General features: G+C 40.2%; 1 protein-coding gene across 2 annotated transcripts in view; it reads right to left on the bottom strand.

Annotated features, from left to right (window-relative positions):
• The window catches only part of LOC127432965 (SH2 domain-containing protein 3C-like), an 80,664-nt gene that overhangs the window by 47,066 nt on the left and 16,621 nt on the right, over positions 1-16,977 (bottom strand). For both annotated transcript variants that reach the window (XM_051684513.1, XM_051684514.1), the window contains one exon: positions 16,878-16,917. In XM_051684513.1, the coding sequence (XP_051540473.1) occupies positions 16,878-16,917 (40 nt within the window). The remainder of the gene's footprint in view (positions 1-16,877; positions 16,918-16,977) is intronic.

The following is a 16,977-nucleotide window of genomic DNA, read 5'->3' as shown; positions in this document are numbered from 1 at the left end:
GTGTGAGCGCATCTCTTTTGCAATGATGACTTTCAAGCGAGACACATGAGAAGTGATGCATCACCCGCTATGATCAATACACATACACACAGTAACACTATCAGCCTTCAGAGGGAAATCAGATTAAAGAGTAGCTTAGCTGTCGCTGATGTGTCAAAACTGTCCCTATACACTAAGCACATTATACAAACACCTAAACAAATACTGGTGACCTATCGATGTCCTGACATTACAGATAAGCACAACTCACATAACACCATGTCTTAAACAGTCATGACACGATAAAGAGATAAAGAATAAAGCTATCTCTTCAATGTAAGTCACAGTTTTTGTCATGACCAGCTGTGAAAAGGACAGGGCATTTTGTTGGGTTGTTTCTATTTCTGTTGCGTTGCAGTGGGTAGCGCCACCCACTGTGAAATTTCATTGGTACAAAATCCTGCTTCTTATAATTGTGCATCAGATATCTTCTGATTGGCTGAGATTGTGTCACTTCACGCAGCAATTTCATGTTCAATGTGGACAGATAAATTGCTTGTAGCTGGAAACAAGCAAAGCTTAGAACACAATGTACATGGTGTACGAAGCAAAAGTTTCTAGCTTTGCAAGCTCAATTTCATGTTTCGGCATTCCGAAATGAGTTTGAATGCAATTCATAACACAATACAATTTTGAGTTGCATTCTCTGCGTACCACAAGGGGTGCAATAGCAGCCATTAGCATAAACGGTCTTCTAGAATTTTCCCTTTCAGGTCAATAATTGCCATGGTGGAGTATCCTGAGCAAGTTAGGGTTATATAAACATTTTTATAGCTAGTTACCCGAATAACAACATACTGTATGGTTTAATGACACAGACATTTGAAGGTAACTCTATTTCCATCAGGTTTGTTGCAGACATATTAATGCAAGAACACACAATCGCTTGAAATACATTGTCCAAGCATTGTCTCCGTTTGCATACATGTGTAGAGTATGGCTGCGTATGAAAGCATTGGCAGCTGTGTGGATGTCTCATGAAGGCACCTTGTAAAAATGCTGGTTTCGGACAGCCTTCCAAGGCACCATAATGTCATATCCAAAATTATCTTAAAATATTTTAAGTGTGCTTTAGACACAACCAAGCAAATATTTAGATATTACAATTATCATTTTTTGCTAGGAATGGAGTCATATGTTGGGAAAAATGGGACATTTACAGTATAAACTTTACTGCTTTCACTTGCTCTATCAGACACCTTGTTTATTCTTTCAACCAACCAGCAAACCATAAGCACAGGTTTCTGGGATATCAAAGGAAGTGAAGGTTGGATCCATGTGCCTACTCTGGTTCAGGTCATGTTGTGTTTATTGAATGCCAATATCCACTATGTATTATTGACCATGCAGTCTAGTCAGCAACATCAGGGCAAATATACTGCCCCAGTTGGGTAGCACACATACACACACACTTTGAAAAAGTAGATCTGCCTCGTAATGCCAGCTGGCAGGTCACAGAGAAATATCACTTTCAGACACACACACACACAATGCCTTTGAGGTCATTTCAACATCATATTTGGTATCGCAACTAGCTTCCTCTTGTGTTTCTGCCTTTTTCTCTCTATCTCACTTCCTGTGTCACCTCAGTGTCTCTCTCTCTGTATGTCTCATTGCACTGTTAAGCCTGCAGCAGTCAACCCTTGAGCTACACCGCAATTGGCTGGAAATGATGTCATCTCTTCTGGAGAGCTCCGCAACAATGCATACCATTGGCCGACAATGCAGACAGTAGCGGAACGCTTCATTCACTTCATTCATGTGTTGCTGGATTTAGTGTAGCTGGGGTGGGGCATGCATTGGCGGGCTACTCATGACCTCGCAGGCAGGGTTGTTGCATTATAATGATACACTGTTAAAACTGTCCCGGCACAATGATACTTCAGACATACACTAGAATGAAGTGCTAATGGGAGTTTATAGCACCCGGGGCTTTATTCATACAGCTCAGATGTGCACACACACACATGCAAATAAGTATATGTCTGCACTAGCAGGCTTAACTGTATTCACACATTCATTACACACACATTTACACACAGCCACATGGCGACTGGAGCAAGCTAATCAGCGAGTCTCTGATGGGGGTTGGAATAAGGGTGTATAGGGTGGTTGTCCTGGAGCGTGAGGCTGTCACCATGGAGACATAGCAGATGATGAACTCCTCCTGGAGTGGGGTGAGGTGGGGGAGCAGAGTAAAGATGGAGAGTGCTGGGGAACTCCACGATAAACACACACCAGACTTCATGTGTGTGCATGTTTGTTACCACTTAGCTAATCTCCCACTGGACGTACACTATCCCTGCTCAGCATGTCTAAACCATGTCACACACACTAGATATTAGCCAGCAATCTCCCACTGCAATGTCAACTCCCTTTCTCTGTTATCTTGCTTGCTTTCTCTACTTCTCCACCCAGCATAAGGTGTCATTGTTTCTCAGTAGTTGCTGGAGAGGCATATGAATATGATTCCTTCCAGAAGCTCCAAGGAGAAATCCATGTTCGACACCTCTGGATCTTTTCAGACTCTGCTTCTGCTCTGCTTCTTACAGAAGTCCTCCGCCGATACAGGCTGAAAAAAAAACAACTAGAGCCCCCGCTTTGCACAATACTAGCAAAAACTGGATTAATTCAATTTGATATACAATGCAAAACTAGAGATTACATGCTCCTTCACGAGTCTATAACTAATCCAATCCACCCAACACAACAGTATAAAGAAGCTTAAAAGATTCCAGCTATGCCATTTTCTGCTGCAATTGTAATTTCATTATCTACACACTTTGGTAAGGTACGATTGAATTGGAATTGAATTAATTTACAATAATTAACCATCTAATCTTTTTTCATTTTCTTTCTTTATCATTTTTTTCATTTAGGTCTATTCAGTTGCTGAGCAGTGGGTGGTATCGCTTCAATCTCAGACTATAAATGCCTTTCTGTGCTTGTTCTGATCTATTGGTTTATCAGGCGTGGCATAATTCTGTACAGTCTACGGTAAATCACTGAAGTGGCTCTTTTCAAGTGATGGGCCCTGTAATAATGCAGAATGATGCATGCAGGGGCAGGTGGGAGTTCTTAGGTAACTACTACAGCATCCAACAAGCCACTAGTGCTCAGTCAAATGTCACAGAGATTTGAAAACACACGCTCCCTTGCTTGAATCAATCAAGCACATGCTCAAATATAGGAAGATATCCACAAACTAGGATTCACCTATGTCTGACCCATGTGAAACATACAAAATGGACACATTTTTGATTTGCCACAAAACAGGTGATAAGATATAACATAATCTCACAAAAAACCATAAAGACCAACAGCAACCTTGTGCAATAATAAAGCACGAAACTAAGTTACATATCAAACATTTTTTAACTTAAGATAAGGCCACTTGACTGGGGTAAAAAAGACAGCGAGTTCAAAAGGACAAGCCATGTCTTAAAGCCCCATCTCTGATCAAGTGTATCCTGCATGCATGACTACCTGACTACCTGTCCAGATCAGCACATCAGGCCCCACTGATGGCCTTGAAGTGGTCCCCTCTCTTGTTGCCAAAACAAGTGAGTAATGACAAGTCCCTCTTTGTCTAATGGAGGTTAAAAGAGAAGCTATATTATATTTTGTGGGACGTCTACTGAGAAACCTCCTCATGAACATGCATGCACCCTTTTTTATCAGTGAACGGAAAAAGGGCATCCCACTGCCCATTGACCTCAGAGGTTGAGCTGAACTAAAGGTCAAGTGAACATACAAAAGAGACCTGACTCCAGCCTACTCCAGCACCCAGCCCCCTTTTTTCCAGTTCACACCCACCTGCTCAACAGGCCCTTTAAGGGACCGAAGCTATAGGACAAGTTGGCTTATCTTTCACTTCAGAGGAAATTAATTCCTGGTGGGATTGAAAATGTCACTAAAGTGCTCTGCTACTTCCTGCTCAGACCTAACAACAAATCACATTGACTTATTGGACTGACAGTGCCATTGTCTTGGAGGAAGAGGAGATGATGAGTAGAGGGAGGGATGGTCAGGGTAAGCCAATATCAAGACTCAACCACATTAATTTTCTTCTTATAAAGCAAGAATTTTCTGTATATTTAACCATATAACAAGATGTTAGAGAATGTAGTCATTTGCTGAAGCAATTTGAACTGCCAGATCAAATAAACTTGTTTTTCCCAGTCCTTGTCCTGGAGTATCTAACACACCTGATTCAACTCATCAGCTCATTAGTTGAAGCTTGTAAAATAAGGAAGACATCCAAAAGTTGGGGGTACTCCAGGACCAGGAATTGACCCTCCTGGGAACTTCAGGATAACACAAAGGTTTACAAAAGCACACAACATTTGCACAGATTGTCTGTGTCTAATTAAAGATTTTGTCAACTACAGCATCTTCAGTTGTGTGATAAGCAAAGCAGAACAAACATCATTACACTAAGAAGTATACACAGTATGAATGAAAACTAATCAAGACTCTGAGGGGCTTCTAGTTCAGCCACATTCATCCAACCCTGCCCTCAAATTTTAAAGTCATATGGGAGTGATGAATAAAGAGAACTCTGTACAGAAACAGTTTAGGGGGAAGTATAAAACCCCAGCACTCTAAATCCGCATGCCGTTCATTAGGAGAGAAAACAGCCCTGTGTAATTAGGTTATCCTCACATTCAGTAACAGCCAGATTTACTCTTGAACTTTTCTGTTTCACAGCTGTTAAGCTGTGGCATCCCCGGGGAAGAGACGGTGGCTCCAGAGAGGATTTGGAGAGGATAGAAAGAAAAACACAAGAAAAAGAGAGGAAGGGGAAGAGGGTCATACCCCTGAATATTTGAATATGAAATTAATATTTTTTACAATGACTGTGAGAGAGAGAAATATGAGGGGGGAATCTGCCAATTCACCCACCAGTTTAGAATGACGACCCACCATAACAGACAATCACAACAGCCTTAATGTGTCTGGAATCTGTGTTAATAGTAGTAGGGTATTCATTTTAGACCCCCTTTGTTAATGTGATTCCCAACCCCTGGGGTTAAAACTGGCATAACAACATATGCAAGTGGGGTCACAGATGAGAGGACCGCCGAACCACTATCTGGCAGAGAACCAGGGGGATTAAGATTGACTGAAACAATCAAAGTGCAACTGCGAGATGCAGATGGGGGATTTGGGGTTGATGTCATACCTGACAAATGCACAGCACCCTAGCCCAATTAAAATAAAACTTTATTGGGAATGAGGCTGATGGGTTGCCACTAAAAGCAAGAGAACATCAGAATCTGTAGAATCTAGTGTAGGATCAATGGGAGAACTGCATACAGTAAATCAGACTTTAGGATCCAAATTGGACCTCAGGACTCAAGCTCAGTCTAAGGCGAGACATCCTGTGACAAGATGCAAGCTATGCCTTTTGACTGGGTTAGGGTTAAGGGTAGGATAGGGCTAGTAACACCAGGTTTCGATTTTGGTCTTATAATAGTGTCAAACAAATGCAACCAAAATATCCCACTATACCAAACTATTTTATAAATTCCATAAAGGTACAGACCAGGTCAATATGCCTGACTGAATTTTAAGCATACAAAGAATCTGTTTCCTCATTTTCATATCAAGCCAGAAAGGCCATTATCAGTCTGCAGCTGAGACAGCCTCTCTGAGCTCAGGTGGCCAGCGGGACAAACACATACATCATAACAGACACTCAATGGACCTTTATGGTCTCTACATGGATATTGTAAATAGTTCCATTTTTTTTCTTAGTATATATAAAATTGAAATATAAGTGTGGGTTATGTGTATGCTTTGTGCTGTACTGGACTTGAACTAGATATGTGTCTTGCCAAAATGCAATTCAGAACAGTAAACATGATAGCACCCCCACCCTCCCAACCCAATGTATAGAGATTGATTGTACCAATATTAAACAACTATGATTATATCCAAATATATAGAGGGTCAGAGTAACCTTTCAATAGGGTTAGGATTACCTTAACCCAATGGTTAGATTTGGGCTAGGGGTTAGAACTACTGTAAACTGCCTATAACCTCATATGCTAAAATGTCAAGTTTTATTGTCTTTCTTTTTATTTTCTTAGGGGCACATTTTATACAATCTTCTCCCAGCTATGCATTTATGATGCTTTAAGGGTGTGCAGTGAGGGACTAGGTCACTTTGGCAAATAGAAGAGTAAAAATATTTTTTAAAGAGCTTAAACACCCCTTGTTCTTAGCGGGACTGAATACAGCAGCAAAAACAAACAGAGAGTGAGAAAAGTGAGACAGAGAGAGAGAGACGAGATGAGGCAAAGAAGTATTGTCTCTTATTCTATAGTGCACCACCCAAACTCAGCCAAAATAATACTGCTGTTCTCCAGTCCAAGTTGGCTGCAATATCGATGACAATTAGACAACACCCATTCTCCCACTTCAGCTTTCCTACTGAAATCCTGTATCATATTGGGATCATGTATCTGGCCTCAACAGTGTAATGCAGGGTTTTTTTTTTTTTTTGTATTCTGAGCCATGCATGAAACAATATATCTTCACTTTCAGATATAAAAGCATGACCTCTAGAGCTACTTTTATGGATTCTGTTTCCTGAGCCCTGAGCCCCATTACAATCCACTACATAACTGCAGGGTGACAACAGAACCCTGCCTCCTCACTCATCCAACTGTGCATCATCAGCACTAGTTTTACAGCTGAGCCAAAGTCAGCTCAGCCCAGTCGGTGCACACATACACACCCACATGCTCGGTGCAGTGATATCATTGCCCAGGCTGGTGGAATGACACATTTGTTGGAGTTGCACAATTACAACAGGCCAGACACATAGCCTTGAGGAGCACCCTTCCCTACAAGCAGATGCCCTGGATGGAATCACAACAATCAATATGTATGCTTACATAAACCACAAACCCTGCCGATATGATATGCATCTACCTCCACTTCTCATGCAAGAACTCCTGAGGACACATTTAGAGATGATGTAACCCATATCCACACCTTTTCTCACACATCAAACAGTGTATGCATGCATAGACTCTGTAACTGCACACACACACATGCACACCCTCACGTACAGGAGGCAGCCCCCCTCTCACCTGCACCTGCATGAAGGAACCCCTGTAGAAACAGCAGGCAGCAGCTGACAGGGCACTCCAAAGGCTGCATCTTTCTGTCATGGCTCCTTTCCTCCTCACTTTGGCTCTTCCACCCCTGGAGTCCACTAGAAGCCCTGGGACATGCCCCTATCCCCTCGTGCACACCCGAGCACAAGCCACTGCCGCAAGTGATCAGTGCTATCGCTGTTCCGCTGGAGCCAGTGTCATCCCAGATCCGCACCGGTTTTCTCTCTCTCTTCCTCTCAATGTCTTGTTCTCTCTCTCTCCCTCTCGGACTCTCAATGTATCCCTTTCACTCAGTTCTGCTACCTCTCACTCTCACTCTATTGCATGCTATGCTTCACAGCATTGGCAGGGATTACCTCATCGCTCTTGGATGAAAGCGGTGGGTGGGGGGAGGGACAGAGGGGGAGAGGGAGGGATGTAGAAAGAGAGAGATGCTTGCAGGCACTGAGACCCCACCCCGCCTCCAGGGCTCCAAACAATGCTGGGGGGAGAGAGAGAGAAAGACCAAGAGAAAGAGAGAGAGAGTGGTATTTGGCTCATGCATTCAGCACCTTCTCAAAGGAATTTTCTCTTTTATTCCGGTTTGAAAGAGTGCAAAAGAAAAGTAGAGGGGGGCTGTAAGGGGAAAAGAGTCTATACACACACCCACACAAACATACGCACTCCCACTCCCAAGTCACACATGCAGCAAAAACAATTAAAAACAGGCACACACATCTGTTTATGTATGAGATTTTTGCACAAGGGTGGATGCAGTATGCCAAGGCATGCATGAGCTATTTAGAGTCTGAATTGTGCTTGGAAATAAAATGATTTTTTCTAGGAACATGGCAAAACCTGCTAATGAGCCTCAGTGCTTGAGTATATCACACACTACCCACGCACGGTTACACTTATATCACACACTGCCACTCCAGTTAAATGAGGTTGACTTCAGCACAGCAGTCTAGGGTGTGGTGTTTTCTCCCTGGGGACCATTATGACATCACAAAGGACGCCTCGCTATGGTAACCAACTCAAAGCTTTTACAGCGACATCCTTAAAGGGACAGTTCATCCAAAAATTGCTATGTTCACACAGCAGCATTATGCATTAGTCAGTTCTGTATTAGAGTGCTTAATACTTTTATGTTCAAACACAGTTTGGTTAAGTACGAGAGTTACAACCGCATTCTATAACCGAACTGACACCCATACATTTTCTGCATTTAATTTAAAATAAAAGTGACTGAAAAAGAGAGTAACGAATGACTTTTTTTTGTCCCACACCTTTTAGCCTTCTGAAGCTCTCACACTGGAGGGTGAAGTCATTGAAGGGCACAAGCATGGGCATGCATAGGCATCTCTTCAGAATGGAACGCACCCCTGGTTGACGGGTTCGCATGAGTGCGAAGGTTTCGCATGCAAGAAGTGACGTCATCATGCTGTTGCTATTGGGCCTGATATCAAGATTTATAGTGAATAAGGACTTTTTGGTCTATTTCTCAAACAAGGCTATAATGTCGCTTCAGATGACTTGGAATTTACCAATCGAGTTGTATGGATTACTTTTGTGCTACCTTTATGTGCTTTATGGAGTTTTAAATTTTGATCCCTTTTCACTTGCATTGCATGAAAAAAACGACTCAGATATTCTTGAAAATATATTTTTTGGGTTCCATCGAAGAAAGTAAGTCATCCAGGTTTGAAACAACATGAGAGTGAGTGTATGATAGCAGAATTTTCATTTTGGGGTGACCCATTGCTTTAAATCCATCATCTAAGACCAGACAGCCTATGCGCATCATCAGTCACCTCTGATAATAACCTTGGCATGTTTGCATGTATATATGTGCATATATGTCTTTAACAGGCTTATTGAATGATAAAGATTACAGCATCATCCAGGGAAGCCACACAATAGAAAAAAAAAAAAAGAGATAATTAGATGAGACCCATTCTATAAAGAAATCTCACTGATGCTATTGTGGATATTCAGATATCCTGTAAGAACATGTTCATTTCAATGATGATCAGCCTGAGACAATGGGAGGATGAATGTCAAGTTGAAGCTCTTAAAGAGGGTAAGATAGCACATGGTGTAATCCGGTGCATGAGTTAACATTTGTTATGGTGAGTATGTGTGAGTGTGTCTTGAGATCAAGGGATGAAATAAGGATTTGGTGGTGCATTGCATATAATGAGAAGATTCACATGACACATGGTAATACATGCATAAAAGCATGCACAAAACACTTCCTCTGTTTACTCTCTTTCTTTCTATCTTTACCTCTTGCTACTCAGATAAAAATGTATTGGTCAGAAGTTGCTCTTTTATAGCTCGGGACTTCTCAGTTATTATAGTCCATTTAAAGGTGATGGGTGTAATTTTGTATGTTAAAGTATTTTCTTCTTTCCCAGTTTAATGTGCAAAGACAACTATAAGTTGTTAATAAATTGTATAACTATTAAATAAAAATAGTTCGAATAATTTGGTCTTGGAAGAATGTGATGATTCTGAATTTAATCTCTGAAGTTTTTAGCTCAAATTTTGGTATTTTGGCAAATCTAAACACAGTTTGTAACATTATTGAGATCTCTTCAATAACTCTAGATGTGAAACAAGTGAGATTATGAGGATCTTTTTCTCTTGAGTGTAGTCTGAGAAGCAGGAGATTTTAGTAAATGTCTCCATTTGCACTCCATTTAACCTCATTGCTTTCTAAAAGGAACAACTGAAATATATACAACATGATTTTTCTTTCCTAAGAGTAATCTTTCCTACCTCTCGTTAGCCTATATCTCTATGTTCTATGTTCCCTCTCGTTTTCTGGTTTTCTTTTGCTTTGTCTCATGCTGCTCTGTGTATCTATGCTGATCATGGTTTTTCATCCTCACTTCTTCATTCACACTCTCTGTCTCTCTCTCAGTTAAATATTACATACACAGTGAGTGTCCTGCAGGCAGGGTGCAATAGTACAATGGAGAGGAGTGGAGACTGTGAATGCACAGATAATGAGGAAGGTGGAGGTGGGGTTTGTCTGTTCCTCCATCTGCCTACAGGGTCCAAACACCTCACCTCCCCTTTCTCTTTAACATTAATAAGCACGGCCCTTTCGGAGTTCTGGGTATTGTAGTTTGGCTGGTGTTATGGCTCCTGCCCAAGTCAGGGCTTATTTGCTAATCGAACAGATCAGTCATTCAGTTTGATCTGTTGCAGTAATGTAAAACCACGAGAAGCATGTTAGCGAGTGAAGTGAAGCCGATTTACTGGGCTAATCAGTGCAGAGCTGTGTAGTGATTTGATTAAAAGGAATAACTGGCACTTGTGTATGTATTTTCATGCCCATAAACTAGAGGCAGGGGAAACAGAGGGCGATCGGCACCCCCATCCTTCACCAGCTGGGTCTATATAGCTGTATCTTTCTAAATACTGATTTATGCATGTGTAACATCTGTGTCCATTTTGCAGAGGGTGTCTCTATTGGCTGTTCTCCTCTCTATGTCTTCCTCTTTCATAGTGGTGCTTGCTAAGGGATACATCACTATGATTATTGCTCATACTTAGGGTTGGGGATTTGAATAAACCACTAGCAACCTGGTCTCATAGAATTATGTTACTATACCTTCATTTATGCAAATTGATTTTTACATGCCTTGTTGTACATATCACAGCAGTTTTCTGGTGAAATGAACACTAGAGGCGCTACAACAACGACTTTTATTTACTTTCACACAAATCACAAATAAAACGGTAGATTATCAGTTCATAAACACTTACTTTAACCCCTGTTTCTCACAAAATGTTATCTTATGTCATCCAAGCACTTTTACTATAGTGCATGACTTGTTAGGTGAAATATTTTAACGTTTACATTACATAATCAACAAAAATAACAAGCTTGTTAGACCACAATCAAATTGGGAATGGGCAAGCACCCCTCACATTTTCTTCTGAAAAAGAAAAAATTAGGGCTGTCGATTTAATGTTAATTTAGTGTAATTATATAGAAAAACAGTTAACACAATGAATCCTGACCCTGACCCACACATAAATTCCGTAATAAGGAATGTTCCTACCATCAGATTAATTCAAGCTGTGGCAGTAGAGGGCAATCAGTGCAACTCCAGCTGTACATCTTACACAGAAGACGTGCACTTGCATTTAAAGACAGCTGGACCGAGCTCAACAGAATGTAGGGATCTCGAGATGTGTTTTTCAAAGTTTCAAACTACGTTTATCTTGACACAGCGTTCTAAAAACACAGTGCTTATGAATAGACACTGATAACTAGTGAGACGTAAAGCAACCAGAGTAAGACGCTCCAAAAGTGTCCATCTGACGCATGAGTACAGAGACCAACAATTAAAAATAGCATAGATGGAAGTAGGCCAATAATAGAGCTATGCTCAATGATATGGGAAAAAACTATACTTTTACTTTCAAAGCCACATTTGTGTTGTGTAAATGCTTTACTTGCAGTAATGTATTTGAATTTTTTGAATTATAATTTTTATTATATATCATATTAAATGTATATTTATATACTGTATGTGTGTGTGTGTGTGTGGGCAGGTTTAAGTGGTTTACGAGGACTTTTTTTTAGGTTACAAACTGGTAATTACAAGGGTATTATGCTATAAATGTGGTTTATGAGGACATTTCTAGTGTCCCCATAATTCAAATCACTTAAAAAACATACTAAATGATGTTTTATTGAAAATGTAAAAATGCAGAATTTTTTTTTGTGAGGGTTAGGTTTAGGGGTAGGGTTAGGGTTAGGGGATAGAATCTATAGTTCATACAGTATAAAAATCATTATGTCTATGGAGAGTGCTCATAATGATAGTTGCACTAACATGTGTGTTTGTGTGTGTGTGTGTGTGTGTGTGTGTGTGTGTGTGTGTTTCATTATTATATATTAATTTGTTTATTTGGGGGCATTTCTCAATAAATATTGATATATGCAATTAATTAGATTAATTAATCACCACATCATGTTATTATTTGATTAAAAATTTTAATCGATTGACAGCCCTATTAAAATCGAATTTTGTCCAATATTTTTTGGACATAGTACCATGGTATAGTAGTTAATTATTCCTTTCCATGCTACAGTACAAAGTACAGCAGTATTACAATCTGATACCATCACTGTACCATGGTAAAGCCACAGAAATGTTTTGCATGGACAGACCAGTGCCTTTCAGTAGAATTTCAGTGATATGGGCACAGAGGACCCAGCTAATTGTGTTGCTATCCTTGCTGCTAGCAGAAAAGTTACCTAGGAGTTCAATCCAAAGGTGCTGGAAAAGGTGTAAGATCCAGGAACTGCTGAGATAATGAGATCACAGCCCAGCAGCAAATAAACATCAGGTAGAAATGGCTGAATGGCATAAATACAATTACAAACAATTCAACCGATCACTCATATTCTGGCTTCTGGGGACGTTCTGTTCTAGAGTGAAGACCAGTTGTTCATCTCTGTTTCCAGCTGAAAGAGCTCTTTTTGCCATTACAGTGAACATTCAGGGCAAAGCCTCATTTTAACTCAGACACCATTAAATTTTCAGATGTTCAAGGTGGAGAAAATAGAGCAAAGGATGGCAACCATGAAAAATGCTGTTTAAGGACCTAAGGCTGGAAGAGGTAAGGTAATATACAGTTGAAGTCAAAAGTTTACATACACTTAGGTTGAAGTAATTAAAACTCTTTTTTAACCATTCCACAGATTTAATATTAGCAAACTATAGTTTTGACAAGTCATTTAGGACATCTACTTTGTGCATGACACAAGTAATTTTTCCAACAATTGTTTACAGACAGATTGTTTCACATTTAATTGACTATATCACAATTCTTGTGGGTCAGAAGTTTACAGACACAAAGTTAACTGTGCCTTTAAGCAGCTTGGAAAATTCCAAAAAAATGATGTCAAGCCTTTAGACAATTAGCCAATTAGCTTCTGATAGGAGGTGTACTGAATTGGAGGAGTATCTGTGGATGAATTTTAAGGCCTAACTTCAAACTCAGTGCCTCTTTGCTTGACATCATGGGAAAATCAAAATAAATCAGCCAAGACCTCAGAAAAAATAAATAAATTGTGGGCCTCCACAAGTCTGGTTCATCCTTGGGAGCAATTTCCAAATGCCTGAAGGTACCACGTTCATCTGTACAAACAATAGTACGCAAGTATAAACACCATGGGTCAACGCAGCCATCATCCCGCTCAGGAAGGAGACGCATTCAAGTGCACATGGGGACAAAGATCTTGGAGAAATGTCCTCTGGTCTGATGAAACAAAAATTGAACTGTTTGGCCATAATGACCATTGTTATGTTTGGAGGAAAAAGGGTGAGGCTTGCAAGCCAAAGACCACCATCCCAATCATGAAGCATGGGGGTGGCAGCATCATGTTGTGGGGGTGCTTTGCTGCAGGAGGGACTGGTGCACTTCACAAAATAGATGGCATCATGAGGTAGGAAAATTATATGGATATATTGAAGCAACATCTCAAGACATCAGCCAGAAGTTAAAGCTCAGTCGCAAATGGGTCTTCCAAATGGACAGTGACCCCGAGCAAACCTCCAAAGTTGTGGCAAAATGGCTTAAGGACAACAAAATCAAGGTATTGGAGTGGCCATCACAAAGTCCTGACCTCAATCCGATTGAAAATTTGTGGGCAGAACTGAAAAAGCATGTGCGAGCAAGGAGGCCTACAAACCTGTCCCAGTTTTTTCTGGAGGAATGGGCCAAAATTCCAGCAACTTTTTGTGAGAAGATTGTGGAAGTCTACCCAAAAGGTTTGACCCAAGTTAAACAATTTAAAGGCAATGCTACCAAATACTAACAAAGTGTATGTAAACTTCTGACCCACTGAGAATGTGATGAAAGAAATAAAAGCTGAAATAAATCATTCTTTCTACTATTATTCTGACATTTCACATTCTTAAAATAAAGTAGTGATCCTAACTGACCTGACAGGGAATGATTTCTATGATTAAGTGTCAAGAATTGTGAAAACTGACTTTAAATGTATTTGGCTAAGGTTTATGTATACTTCTAAATTCAACTGTATGCATTAGACCAGTGGTTCTCAAATGGAGGGCCACAATCAAAACAAAATGGTAGGGTAGCAACACCAGGGAAAAAACATTTAAAAATACAAATAACAAAATGTAAAATGTGACCCCTAGGCAACAATAAATACCAGTTCACTTGCAGTGAGAATCAAGATGGTTGGCCACAATGTGTTTTGTGCAGTGAACTATTGGCTGCCGAGAGCATGAAACCATCGAAATTCAAGAGATTTAGAAACCAAATTAGTCGATTGTTTGTCAATTGACAATTTTCCTATTCAGCCTTTTCAGTTGTGTTAATACTTTTGCATTTTGTTGGGCATATGCAGTTCTTAAATTATTAAAAATTTACATTTTAATGTTTAATTTTAAGGACATTTCTGTTTAGGTGGTCACCACTTGATGTCAAAATGTAAAACTGGGACCCAGTTGTGCTGTTTTATACTGTGTGCACAAGTGAGGTGTCTAATATGTCTGAATAACCCCAATAGCTTTTGGACAGAGAGGAATTCTGAGTGTGTGTGTATATATTCATATGTAATGTGTGGGAATGTGTGTAAAACTATGTGTTTTGAAGGCTGAAGTGTCCGGACACACCTCAGTCTCCTAGCTTCATGATTTTAAAACAGTTTACAGCTCCATCTAGTGATAGCAGAGTTTACTACACAAGCAATAAATGAAAATCTAAAATGTCATAATGGCAAAGGACAGGGCATTGCAAAGACATTAATTTGTACCAAATCAGCACTAACCACAAGAACTCATTATATTAATTTCTCATTACATATCATTAAATGCTGCTTTTATTTAATGAATACAGGGTTTTAATGGATGTTTCACCTAATTAAGCTTAACATAACCAAATGTAATGCTTTTTTCATAAAAAAATAGTGAGGTATTTTGGAGATATAGCCTAGATTAAAGAACAGACAGACTGAAGAAGTTAAGACACATACTGAATTTCCTGCAGCTACTTCAGCCTATTAACCTGTTACAATTCATGAGGACGCACACAGATTGCGTCCGAATATCCATACTTCCCTACTATATATTATATCTGCCTAATACAACCTTATATCTAGTGGGGTCTGGAGGCATGGTCCCCCAGGAGAATGTTGTAGCAAAAACAACACCAAAGCATTAAATTCTGGTGACTTTGAGTGCATTTTTTTGTATTTTTCCCGAGTAAGAGTAGCGTTCTTGTAACTATTGGCTATTGGTCCAGTAACCATTCAGAACAAACACGTTCTTGCGCTAAAAAAGCAAAATGCACCACAACGAATAGAGCAGAACGCAGGTGTCTTGAGACACATTTTTATCAGTTGAAGAAGTTCTTTTTAACTTGAAACGGTGTCTAAAAATGCAGCGCTCCTGTGAGAGATGCTAAAAACACAGTGAAACAAGATGCAGTTGTCAAAAGACATCCATCTAGCAAATGTTTACATGGAAAACGATTGAAAAACAGCACGAGCAGACGCAAAAACACACGGCCCATTGTTCCTGACACAGCACTAGCTGAAGTTTCTCAAAGTTACCTCTCAAAAAGACAGCCTTTTGTTTCAGTTGATTGTAGGTATATTTCCAATTTATCCAGCGATTTTTTCTCTGTAAACATCCCAGTGTTTTACTATGTGAGAAACCGCTCCAAATGACTCAGTGAGAAATTGCTCCGACCTAATTTTACTGAGTCGAATTTAGTCGATTCAGACCGTTTTAAGCAAAGACTGCTTCATTGGATTGTGAATGCAAATTCGAGTGCTTATGAGGCACGTGGTTTGCCTTTGCCTCTGGGTATTCAAGCCCATTCTACGATGAGCATGGCATCATCATGGACATTGGCTATAGGTGAGTCCGTGGAAGACATTTGTATGGCGGCAGGATGGTTCTCACTGCATACTTTTGTTAGATTTTATAATTTGGATGAAAAAAAGAGTTTGACTCCTGCTTCCCAAGTTCTCTCTGTTGGAACAGGAGTAAGTTCATGAGGTTTATATTTCTTTAGCTCGTTTGTGTGCTGCTATAAGCTTGCCACACGGGCTTAGAGAGTTGGCAGCTACTGTTCGCATGGCGTCATGGTATTCGTCCAAATTGCATCATTATGCAACGTCAAAGTTTCCTTTGAAAGGGAACATCTCGGTTATGAACGTAACGCTGAGAGGGAACGAGATGTTGCATGGCTGGCCATACTCTCTAGTTGCTGCATAGGCTCGTGCCGATGGCGCCAAGCACTCGCCTATATAGAGCCCATGACGTGGCTCCCTGTGGGCGTCACTTGAGCGCCATCAGCCGATAAATTGGCGTGATTGTGTACAGGCTTCAGACCACGTGAGACCACTGACGAAGTCCCAATTGTGTCATTACGTAACGTCTCGTTCCCTCTCAGAGAACCAAGGTTATGTTTGTAACTGAGATGTTTAGCAGCCGTAGAAATTTTTCTGAAAGTTTGCCCTGGCAAGCTGTTATGAACCAACAGAAGCAAACTCAAAAACACCTTCTTTTTGGGCAGATTTTTTTCTAATGACATCACACCCATTCTTTCTTCTATTTTGTTGGAAGTATGTTGGAAGTTGGAAGTTGGACGCTTTTAACCGATAGCGTTTTGAATGACAAATATACAAAAAGAAAGAAAGAAAGAAAGAAAATGTCTCACCTCAACATATTCTCCTTGGCTGTCTGTGGTGTCCAACTTTCTGTGAAAAAGATATTGACAGTGTGGAAAAGGATTAATTTACACAAAATATTCATATGGT

Source organism: Myxocyprinus asiaticus, chromosome 42, assembly GCF_019703515.2.
Source record: "Myxocyprinus asiaticus isolate MX2 ecotype Aquarium Trade chromosome 42, UBuf_Myxa_2, whole genome shotgun sequence".
Taxonomy (NCBI): domain Eukaryota; kingdom Metazoa; phylum Chordata; class Actinopteri; order Cypriniformes; family Catostomidae; genus Myxocyprinus; species Myxocyprinus asiaticus.
This window is presented reverse-complemented; position numbering and strand designations above follow the sequence as displayed.